At 34.3% G+C, this 12,331-nt stretch overlaps 1 protein-coding gene across 1 annotated transcript; it reads left to right on the forward strand.

Annotated features, from left to right (window-relative positions):
* The first annotated feature begins 235 nt into the window (after positions 1-235).
* On the forward strand, positions 236-10,939 carry LOC129975283 (uncharacterized). The gene is made up of 4 exons (XM_056088337.1): positions 236-398; positions 7,968-9,858; positions 9,970-10,130; positions 10,692-10,939. Exons 1-4 carry the CDS (start codon positions 236-238, stop codon positions 10,937-10,939), a joined length of 2,463 nt encoding a protein of 820 aa, XP_055944312.1.
* Positions 10,940-12,331: the final 1,392 nt, after the last annotated feature.

Here is a 12,331-nt window from a genome sequence, read left to right on the forward strand (position 1 = left end):
TAAAAAGATTAATGAATTTGCACATGGCTGCCCTTCGAGGCTCGTAACACATCGAGACGAAATTCGATTTCCCTCCAAGTGTTCTCCAGCATTTGTGGGGTAACATTTTGGATCGCAGTAACAATTCTGCGCTTCAGTTCATCAAGGGAGGGCACAGGGGTCTTGTACACAATGTTCTTGACAAACCCCCATAGAATGAAGTCCAGCGGTGTTATATCTGGTGATCTCGGAGGCCATGGGATTGGTCCACCTCTTCAACACCACCTGTCGGGAAAGTTCTCGTCTAAAACGTCACGTACAATCAGGCTTCAATGTGGGGGTGCACCATCCTATTGAAATATCACATCTGGTTGATGTAGTTGCATCTGAGGAACCGCATACATCTACAGCATGTCAAGGTATGTCACGGAATTTATTGTTGTTTCAGCAAAGAAGAAAGGTCCAATAACTTCAGTATGTAATAAAGCTCACCAAACATTCACCTTTGGGCTATCTCTTTCCAATTCTCGATAATCGTGCGGCTTCTCCGAGCCCCATATTCTACAGCTATGTTTATTCACTTTTTCTGACACATGAAAAGTGGATTCGTAACTGAAGAACCATTTCCGAAGGTAATTTTAATCATCCTCAATTCGAGTCAAAATTTTTCCGCGAACTTAAAACGACGCGGTTTATCATTCGGGTGTAAAGCTTGCACAATTTGCACTTACTAGGCATTTAGATGAAGACGGTTATGGAGAACGTTCCATATCGTCGTATGCGGCATATGTAACTGCGCAGCTGCTTGTCTCGTTGATTTTCGTGAAAACTGAACTGAGTAAACGTTTCATGGATGCGATCAACATTTTCCAGCGAAGTGCTCGGTCTTCCCGCTCCCTTTCGGTGTAGAACGCTACCAGTTTCCTGAAATTGTGCTGACCAGCGTCTGATAGAATTATCCGAAGGAGGATCTTTCTTGTACGTGGTCCTGAAGCGACGTTGAGTAGTTATGACTGATTTAGTTTCGAAAAACACACACATTGCTTTTTCTTGCACGGTCGCCATTTTTATTTATGACGTCATAATTACCCAGACTGCAAGTGCGATAAGATCGCATTGTTGCCACGTAAAATTCTTTGAGTTGTAATTTACGAATACGTAATCGGTTTTTGCGTAATATTTTTTATTCGAAAGTTATGAGGTACGGAAACCCAGGCAATAATTAATGAACACCCTGTATTTTGTAAGAAAACGAGAAATTCACGGAGCAAATATTTCCGGTCACTTCATATGTTTTTTTTATGTGTGTTATGGAAAAAAAAATCTCCGTTCGGTGGGTATACATTAAAAAAGAACAAAAAGTACACCGCCCCGCCTCGAAGACATTCCGAAAAAATCTGAATGACCAAAACATAGTAACAGCAATGGCGTTGTGTAGCTATATTTGAGTCCTGAGGACCGTTATGGATTATAGTACAGCCCTCCCGCAGGAAACATTACCCCATTATCAGTATGAGATAACTAGTCCCTCACCAGTTCTATACCCGCCAAAGCAGCAATCACCGCACTGAAAGCTACTCATTACCTTTTTGAAATGTCCCCGGGGGAGGGGGATGTAGATGTATGTTCAGAAAGTCCAAGTAACAGATTCAGGCACTTTATTCTACAAAAAAAGCAAAAAAACAGCAAAATGAAAGAGGCGTACACAGAATACCACTTACAGAAATCAACAATAACAAGTAGCAGATCATTATTAAACAAACGCAATAGCACAAAGAACCCAGAGAAAACTTGCTGGATATTAACACTCCAATGTGAGAATTTACTCAATATGAACAGCTACTTTCATATGTATGCTTCCGTTTTTATAGCTCCGTCACTGAACGAAGAATGCTTTAGAACAAATGTTGGAATTCATGTCTTAATAGAGATACTGCCAAATATCAAATGTTGGGATCCTTCATTTTTGTTGCGAAACGGTCGCTAAATTTGAAACTAAAGTGGTGGGGTAGGTCATTAACCCAATATCCATTCAGCCTCCTTTAAGGATACTGGCAAAATTCTCTTACTTAACATGAAACAACTGAACAGGTAAGCAATATTTCAAATTCCTAACAACATTTTTAAATTGACTTTTGTTGTCAGAAGCATTCTGAGGCATATAGAAAATTTCAACAGTAATATGACTTACCAACCTATTTAACATGCTCTTCTTGCAATTTTATTATCATGTGAGCACATGATGTTGTTTTGGCTTGAGGTTTTTGAAGCGATTTGAAGGCAACAAAGTACGTAGGCAACAAATTGGCGATTTATCTCTTATTTTGGAGTCGGCTTTTATAGTATAGCTTTTGAAATGTCTATCGTCTGCTAATGTAGTTTTATTTTGTAGTCGGCTTTCACAGTATAGTTTTTTCATTATCTATCGTCTGCTAATGTAGTTTTTTTTGGAGGCGGCTTTCACTGTATAGCTTTTGAATTATCTATCTTCTGCTAATTTAGTATTTCCCTTGGAAATCACAGTGTTATTGCCTAGCCGGCGCAACGTTTTTTGAAAATAAACCAAACAATTTAAAATATTGTTTGTTTTATCGATAAAGATTGTTTTTTCAGGGATAATTTCAACTAATTAAAATAAGGTTATTAGAAAATAATGCAGAAGATTGTCACATTTGGCGATTTATCGCCAACTAAAGTTACAACTTGATTTCCAAATTTATACATTCTCTGAATTCTTACGAATTGTATTAATTAATTTAAGTCATTAACCAGTTTAAACCGGTTTGAAACAGATTACATATACATCAATATTTAAAAAAACGTTTTTTTTTTTTTTTTTTTTTTTAAATCTCAAAATTGGTCGAGCTCCAAAACTTTGTTTGCCAGCTAGAAAAATTAAAAATGAAAGTTTAAAAAAATTATAATTATAATTATATACCGAGAGATGGGGATAGAGAGAGGAGGGGGGATAGAGACCGATGGAGAAGTCTCTTGATTGTTTCAAACCGGTTTAAATTGGTTAATGACTTGAATTAAGTAAGACAAATAATAACTTAAAAAAATAATAATGTTCTCACATGATAACTTGAAATTTGCAATAGTAAATTTCCTTTTTTTTTTGTTCATGCTTTTAAAGATATCAATTAATTGATTAATTTAAATTAAAGTTTGGTTCCTCATGACTAGCGCCATCTGGTAATGAACGAGGGAAAAAAAATTGATTTCAAGATTCAGTATCGATTGTAAAAAGTAATTATGAAATATCAAATACTAAAGAGAAAGTGATAAATAAATATAATTGTTTAAAGCTCAGAGTCTCAAAACGTTAAAAAAATTATCCAAAACCTGAAAAAGTCTATATACATGGCTCCAAATATAATCGTGACCCAGTAATTTATTTGTAATCAATAGAAATCGAAATATAATTTTAATGAGAAAAGTGCTTTAAATAATACAAAGAATAATTATTTTTTCTTATTTGAATAAATAAACACAATGATTAAAAAAATTACAAAATTTTAATTTTTAAAAAATTCTGTTAGTCATATTTACTACAAAATGTTTGATACTTTATGACCTGAAAAATTCTAAAGCTCATATCAGGAGTATAAACAAATTTGTTTCACGAAAACATTATCAACTTTTGAAAAATAAAATGTTTGGATGAAATTTAAAAAATGACATGGCAGCATTTTTTAGGTTGAATTATTCAATAGAAAAGGTTAAATAATTGGATGTTATGTTGTTTCTGTTAATAAATATATTGCTACGAGACTACAAGATCTTTATCACTTTCACTACAAGATCTTTTATCACTTCTATGTTCCTATTAAGTTATATTTAGCAAAATGTTGCTGCTAAAACTCTTCTGAGATACTTTAAATGAAAAAAAAGTTCCACTCTTTTGTGATCAAAAACTGACCTAGTTATGAAGCTTTTAATTTCATTATTTTCGATCAATCAACATTCATCTCAGGGTAATGGGATTCAAAATTTTAAAACATCAAAACTGGGTCAGGCTTAATCGCAAAATAATTTTTTTTTAATTAGAAAAGAAATATTAACACCTTTTTTTAAGTATAACTAATAGGACTGAGAGATTGCATAAAAAATTATGTTCTGTAATTTCTTTCAGTAGTGCATTCATGCAATATGAGAAAATAATTCTTTATGTCAAGGATTCCCAAACTTAAAACTCCCATTCAGAAATCGAATATATAACGCGTCCCTTCATCCTCAGCGCATTGCATTTTTTCTAAAAAGAGAATTTATAAATTAAAAAAAATTAATTTAATTGTAGAAATTGCATTACTTTATCTTCTCTTTTGGATAATAGATGGCAATATCTGATTAGGCACGCATCCCATTGTGCATTGCGATTGTAATGAAAATGGGATGATATGCTGTTCTGTTAAGCTGAGAGCTTGAATGTCTTGTTTTGTCTTTCGTATTTGTGTTTGTTTTGTGTGAAATGTGATCATTAAAGAAATGTTCCCGAAAACTTGCGTCCTCTTACTTCCACTGCACGGATCAGAATGATCATTATTTCACCACAAACTATAATAAATGTTTACACAAATAATAACGGAAAGCTTCAAAATTAATGTGTACGCAAACTGAATTGAACATTCATTGTGAAAAAGAGTTTCAATTGGATAGGTAGGGTATGAATTACAATGTGGAAATTTAATGCTAAGTGCAGCAACAAATTGGATCAATAAAAGATGCGACGAATGTATCGTTTACAAAACGCGGTTCTTTATCTATGCATCTGCACAAAAAACACTTGCTTTGTTTATTCATTTCTTATCATTCAACACGAGTTGCTTGTTTATGTATTGCGTCATTTTTTTTAATTTTTTTTTTTTTTTTTTTTTTTGTCTTGCATTGAATCGTTACTATATGGTCTTATGAATATTTTAAGTCCGTATAACAGTTTTGAAAAAGGTGGGAAAATATAAATGCATGCAAAATTTTATCGCGTCACGCCAAAAGTTAACCTTTAGCACTCGGAAAAGTAATTCGCAGCTACATTAATCAGCTATTGCAATGTAAAAAATATTTATTATAGCTTTAAGTTGAATTTTACAGAAAAATTAATCTGCATTTTCTTACCATTCCCTAGGTATTCTTTAAAAATCAAATAAGTAAATAAAATGTCAAAATGATGCACCGTCTTGAATTGTGAGTGAAAGGCACCATCGGAGTGCAAAGGGTTAATTCGCGATCCACAGTATAGGTCATTCAAAGACTTTTTCTAACTGAAAATATATGCTTCCTTCTAAAAGGTGTAGAAAATAGCTATTGGGCTACGATTATAGTGGATATCCTGTTCATGAAACGCAAAGAAAACGTTCTATAAATAAATCCTGTAAGAATAGTACGAGTGTGAAGGTTCCTTATACATAAATCAATGATTTTTGTTCTTTCTTAATGAAATTTTCCCCGCGCGCTTTTCAAAGCGAGAAAAATATCACCTTCAAATTTTTACAACCCAAGAATTTAAAATTAGGCAAGATTTTGTCGTGTTTTTTTATTACTATTATATCTTCTAAAATTATTTTACATAAATGACTTAAAATCATTTTAACGTTCAAAAAATTACTTTTTTTTAATGATACCTGTTCGGTGTTGTGAAATGATTGTATGGTGGCGCCCCCAAGGTGAAGCGAAAATAATTCTGTAACGCGAGAGTGGCTGTGTAGAGAGAGAGAGAGAGAGTGTGGAAAGCACGCGAATAAAATGGAGTTGTTCTAAAGTCTCTGCCATCTGATTTGTGTTGTGAGTTACATTAAATGTGTGCGTAGAACTGGCGAAATAACATGGTCCGTCGAGCCGGAGGTGGCTGGGACCGAAGAACAAAAATTTTGAAAATAGTGCATCGAAAATTAATTGAAAACGAAAGCGATAGTCTTGTGTTCAGAGTTCAAGTTTGGGTTTCACGGAGATTCAGTTGTTATTGTTACTTGGTGAGAGGTTAGTTATTCAAATTTTATGATATTGATATTGTTATATCTAGTGTTTTAAGACGTAATTAATTTGTGTTTTATTAATTTCATTTGTGATTGAGTTAATTTTTGTGAAAATGAGTATTACTAAGTTTAAAAAAGAGGAGTTAAAGGCTATTGCCGAGGAGTTAAAATTACCTATACCTGATAATGCTAAAGTTCTAGATTTAAGAAAGTTAATACAGGAGAGTAAGATTTATAAAACAGATAAAGAATCGTATCAAACTATTGTTGACTGTGTACTTGAGGAAATAAACGAGAGAAAAGATAAACTTGAGCGGGAAAAATTAGAAAACGAAAATCGACTTGAGCGGGAAAAATTAGAAAACGAAAATCGACTAGAATTTGAGAGAATTAAACTGTCCCAATTAGAAAGGGAATTAGAAATTGCAAAATTGCGTGAACAATCTCGAGAGAGTGAGCCATCACAAAATGACATTAAAACAATCGGAACAGAGTGTAATGTAGAGAGTTTGATTAAGAGTATTAAAACTCTAACTATTCCGATTCCTCAGAGAGCCGAGTCATTTAATTTATTTTTTCAGTCGATTGAGAAGGCATTTAAAACCAAAGATGTTCCCGAGAAATTAAAACCCGAAATTCTTTTAAATATCCTTGGAGAGAAAGCGTGTAATTTAATGGTTTATCTTCAAGAAGAAGATTTGAGTAATTATGATAAACTTAAAGCCATAGTGTTAAAGGAGTTTCAACCAACACCCCAAGAATGTCTAAATCACTTTAAAAAGGCGCAAAGGTTACCCAATGAAAGTTATGTGCAGTTCGCATCTAGATTGAGTGCAACTTTTGAATACTATTGTCAGTTACGGGAGGTAAAAGACTTAAAATCAATTTGTGAATTAATAGTGTCAGATAAAATAATCGAGACGTTGGATAGAGAATTAACTACTCATATTGGCGTAAAACAAGGAGAGACGTGGTTTAAACCACATGAGTTAGGCCGAGAATGCGATATTTTCATATCGTCGAAGGGAAAAATTAGAGAACAAAGTTTAATACCTAATTATAAATCTAAATATGAACCGCGGCGTTATGATGTCAGTAATCAAAATAATAGTCGTGGGTCAAAAAATACTTCAAGTGTTTATCTGTCTTCCGTTAAAAATGCGAAATGCATTGTAAATAGTTGTAAAACAAAGGAATCCCACCCACTGTATTTGTGTCCTGTGTTCAAATCTCTTAGCGTTGACGAAAGAATAGATATCGTGAAAACTAATTGCTTATGTTATAAATGTTTTTCCTCAAATTTTTTCATTAAGAAGCCGTGTAGAGCTAAAAATTGTTTTTGTGGGAAACCGCACAATAGATTAATTCATTATCCCAAAAGAGATAACTCTTCCGCTCAGACACAAACCGCAACAGGAGCCAATGATTCGACGCCGTTGAATCCAAATGCACATGCTTACGTCAGTCAGGGAGGGTCAGCAAATATTGCCTTCCCCCAAATTGAGAGCGAGAGAAATGCATCAGTAGTGGCTACGAGTTTTTTGCAAAACAAAACAAAAACAGTTTTATTGAGTACCGTGCGATGCTTAATAGGAGACAGATACGGCGCGAGACATGAAGTGAGGTGCCTCCTAGACGGAGGAAGCGAATCAAATTTTATAACGAAGGATTGTGCTGATAGATTGCAGTTGAGGAATGAGAAAATCAATTTACTTGTATCTTGTTTAAATGATTCATCAATGACGGTTAATGGGTGTGTTATGGCAACCATAAATAATCTTGATATGAGTTTTAAAAAAGAGCTTAATTTGCTAGTTGTCAAAAAAATAACCGATTTAATTCCTTCAAGAATGATTAATGTTTCAATTGATTTACCTAACGATATTGAGCTGGCAGACTACAAATTTAATATTCCTGGAAAAATTGATGTTTTATTAGGCGCGGAAATATTTTATGAATTGCTTAGGCCAGGTCAAATTTATACAGGAGATTCTCGACTACTTTTGCAAAATACAGTGTTCGGATATGTCGCTAGCGGAAGTGTAGATGAGGAGGTGAATAACAAAATGCACTGTGGTTTAATTCGAGATAGTGATTTAAATACAACATTAAAGACCTTTTGGGAGTTAGAATCAATAGGTGTCAAGGACGAGGGTATTACTAGTGAGGAGGACGTGAATTTAGAATTGTTTAAGGAAAATATATGTTTTAAAAATGGTAGGTATGAGGTGGGACTCCCTTGGAAAAGAGATAGTAATGAGTTGAGCGATAATTTTGATTTAGCAAAAAGACGACTCAGCAGTCTTATGAGAAAAATGCAAAATGATAAGGTGTTGTATTCTGAGTATTGTAAAGTTTTAAAGGGTTACCTTGATGAAGGGATAATTGAGAGGGTAACAAATCCGTTTGCTTCAACAAATAACCCAGTGTTTTATCTTCCTCACCAAGTGATAATAAAAAATGAATCTCTAACAACAAAATTACGTATAGTTTTTGATGCTAGTGCACATGAAATAGGACAATTATCGCTGAACGATTGTTTACATCAAGGAGTTAATTTAAATCCAAACATTTTTGATTTGTTGATATCCTTTCGCTTGAACAAAATAGCCATTTTAGCTGATATGGAAAAAGCCTTTCTCCAGATTTCTTTGACTCCAAAAGATAAAGACGCAGTTAGGTTTCTTGTGGCTAACAGTGAAAACGATGTTCAAGTGTATAGATTCAATCGAGTTCTTTTTGGTGTGAACTCGTCTCCATTTCTATTGGCCGCAACTATAAAAACCCATATTGAGAAATATAAGGAACAATATCCCGTTACTGTGCGGACACTCGATAGTTGTTTTTACGTGGACGATCTCGTCGCTGGTGAAGACGATGTATCATCAGCATTTGACTTGTCAAACACAGCAGCGAAAATCATGGATGATGCAGGGATGAATTTGCGGAAGTGGATTTCAAACGACTGTGATTTAATGAAACAATGGCAGACAGAACATTTCGACCATTTAAATATTAACGATTTCGTGAACCAACCACATCGTGTTTTGGGACTTTCGTGGAGTCCTCAAAATGACGATATTAGTCTTAATTTAAAAGGTCTATTGGACTTCCTTCTGAAAAGGAAAAATACTAAACGATTCTTGTTGATGGCCGCAGGCAGAATATTTGATCCAATGGGATTTGTATCCCCCTTCACTATAAGATTTAAAATCTTATTTCAAGAAATCTGGCAAAGTAAAACAGACTGGGACGAAGAGTTACTGCCAGATGTTAATGAGAAGTTTGAACAGTGGTGTTCAGAAGCGTCTTTCTTAGGTAAACTTCAGATTCCTAGATATGTCCTTGAGTGTGATAGTGAGAATCCCCCAGAGTGTGAAATACACACATTTTCCGATTCTAGCATTAAAGCGTATGGAGCTGTCTCATATTTAAGACTGAAAACTCCTAACAAAATTTGTGTGTATCTTTTAGCTTCAAAATGCCGTGTGGCTCCTCTAAAGCCATTATCCCTTCCACGTTTGGAATTAATGGGTGCGTTACTTGCTGCGAGATTGGCAAAAGAAGTATCAAGAGTCCTCAGTGAGAAAATATCAGCAACCAACCACTTTTGGACAGATTCCACTATAGCCTTGAGTTGGATTCAAGGTTCCAGCAGCAGATGGAAAGTCTTTGTCGCCAACCGTGTGAAGGAAATACAATCCTTGACAAACAAAGATATGTGGCACCATTGTCCTGGAAAGGACAATCCATCTGATCTTCTTACGAGAGGCATCAGCGCCGACTCACTGTTGAACTGTGAGAAGTGGTGGAATGGACCGAGTTTCCTACATGAAGAAAACATTGTCCCTAAAAATGATGACGTGATACTTAGTGATGACAGTGTGTGTCAGGAAGAACTAAAATCGTCTGAGAGAAAAACTTTGGCTGTGACTTTGGACAATAGTTTTTTGAACAAAATTCTTTCTGTATCTAATAATTTCCAAAAAATTTTATGTGTTCTTAGTTATATTTACAGGTTCATCGATAATTGTAAGCAACCATTTAACAAACAAACTGGACCATTGAAGATATCCGAAGTCCAACGAGCGGAAACTACGCTTGTGAAGTTGGTGCAACAGGTAGAATTTGAATCAGAATTAAAGGACTTGTCCACTAAGGGTATGGTTAGCCCTCAAAGTAAGATAAAAAATCTCTCTCCATTTCTAGACTCTGAAAAGGTACTAAGAGTAGGAGGTAGACTGGCATATAGTAATTTAAATTATGACAAAAAACACCAAATAATTCTTCCTAAGAATCACAAGTTAACTAATTTGATTCTTGAATTGACTCACAAGAGACAATTGCATGTAGGTCCACAAACTTTATTGTCTATTGTTAGACAGAGATTCTGGCCCTTAAATGGTCGTAATATGTGCAGGAAATTAGTTAATAACTGTACAATTTGTTTTAAAGCAAAACCCGTTACTTGTTCACAAATTATGGGTCAATTGCCAACCGAGAGAATTTCTCAAAATTTTCCTTTTAACAAAGTGGGAGTAGATTTCTGTGGGCATTTCTGGATTAAATATCCTAATCAGAGAAAAGGCGTTTTCAATAAAGTTTACGTATGTGTTTTCGTGTGCATGGTCACAAAAGCATGTCACCTTGAATTAGTTTCAGATCTAACTAGCGAAGCCTTCATTGCGGCTTTAAAACGATTTTTTAGTAGAAGAGGAAAATCTGAACATATATTTTCAGACAATGCTTCCAACTTTGTAGGCACACAATTAGAGTTAAAGAGACTGAGAAAAATTCTGAGTAATAGTAACAATAATATGAGTAAATTTTTGTGTGATGAACGTGTTCAGTGGAGTTTCATTCCACCAAGAGCACCAAATCATGGAGGCCTCTGGGAGGCTGGAGTCAAGGCCGTCAAATATCATATAAAGCGAATTATGGGTAATTTAAAATTCACTTATGAAGAAATTTTAACGATTCTTAACTAGATTGAGGGAATTCTCAACTCACGTCCCCTCTACCCTTTATCATGTGACCCTAACGATTTTGATGTTTTGACTCCTGGTCATTTCCTTGTTGGTCGTCCGATTTCAGCAATTGTTGAACCGAGTTTAACTGAACTGCCTGATAACAGGTTAAAGGTATGGCAAAAACTAACAAAAATTGTACAACAGATTTGGAAACGTTGGTCAAATAACTACCTAAGTACACTTCAAAATCGAAATAAATGGTTTTTTGAGAAAAATAATGTAAAAATAAATGATATGGTAATTTTGAAAGAAGAAAATTTGTCTGTGTGTAACTGGCCTCTTGGTCGAATTCTTGAAGTGTATTATGGTAAAGATAATAAAATCAGAGTAGTGTTAGTGAAAACTAAAAATGGAGTTTTTAAACGTCCTATTACTAAAATTTGTATTTTACCCATCCCAAATGAGTAATTTGTGTGAAAATTTCTCTTTATGTTATGATCACTGGTTGTTTTTGAGTATTATACTTGTTACCTTTTGTGTGAATTCAACTGTGTATATTTGATAAATTGAGTATTTCTTGTTTTTGCAATGTTGTATACTGTTTATTGTATTAAGTGGTATGTGTTCATTTGTATTGTTGTTGTTGTTTACTTTTAAGTTTTTGAATGTATCATTCAACCCGGGGGTGGATGTTCGGTGTTGTGAAATGATTGTATGGTGGCGCCCCCAAGGTGAAGCGAAAATAATTCTGTAACGCGAGAGTGGCTGTGTAGAGAGAGAGAGAGAGAGTGTGGAAAGCACGCGAATAAAATGGAGTTGTTCTAAAGTCTCTGCCATCTGATTTGTGTTGTGAGTTACATTAAATGTGTGCGTAGAACTGGCGAAATAACAATACCAATTTAATTGTGGTACAATTTTTCTCCGCTTCTCCACAAAATTCTAGAAACTACTTTATATCAGAAGGTTACATGCTTAAATCACGCCCAGATTCTCAGATGTAGATGTGATGGTATTGCATATATTTATTTAACTGGATCATTTATAAAAAAATAATTTTACTTACAAATAATAACATAAAATGATAAACTATTTATTGGAGAAAACAGCAGCGGTATTAAATACTATCATGATAGATAAAAGGATAGGTTAATTGTCTCGTTTAGAAGCAACACATGGTCTACTTTGGGATGGATCTTTTAATTTTGAACCTTGGCCAGGCGACGAGAACGGCACCCGAGCTAATTTTATCATGACGAAGTTTCCCATAGCATTTTTTGCTCCGATTATTTGTCGATACATATTTTATAGTTATAATATATTGGTCAATGTTTTCTGTGCTTGCATGTTATGTGAATATGTCCATAATAAAAAGAATTTAAAAGCTAATGACTACTCATCATCTTTAAATCA

The sequence above is a fragment of the Argiope bruennichi genome, chromosome 7, assembly GCF_947563725.1.
Source record: "Argiope bruennichi chromosome 7, qqArgBrue1.1, whole genome shotgun sequence".
Lineage (NCBI taxonomy): Eukaryota > Metazoa > Arthropoda > Arachnida > Araneae > Araneidae > Argiope > Argiope bruennichi.

Excerpts from the sequence above, each read along its gene's own strand:
- LOC129975283 (XM_056088337.1), top strand. The coding sequence starts at position 236 with ATGGGATTGGTCCACCTCTTCAACACCACCTGTCGGGAAAGTTCTCGT. Across the intron at positions 399-7,967 it reads TACATCTACAGCATGTCAAG|TGTTCGGATATGTCGCTAGC; the intron begins GTATGTCACGGA and ends TGCAAAATACAG. Across the intron at positions 10,131-10,691 it reads GGGTATGGTTAGCCCTCAAA|ACAATGCTTCCAACTTTGTA; the intron begins GTAAGATAAAAA and ends ATATATTTTCAG.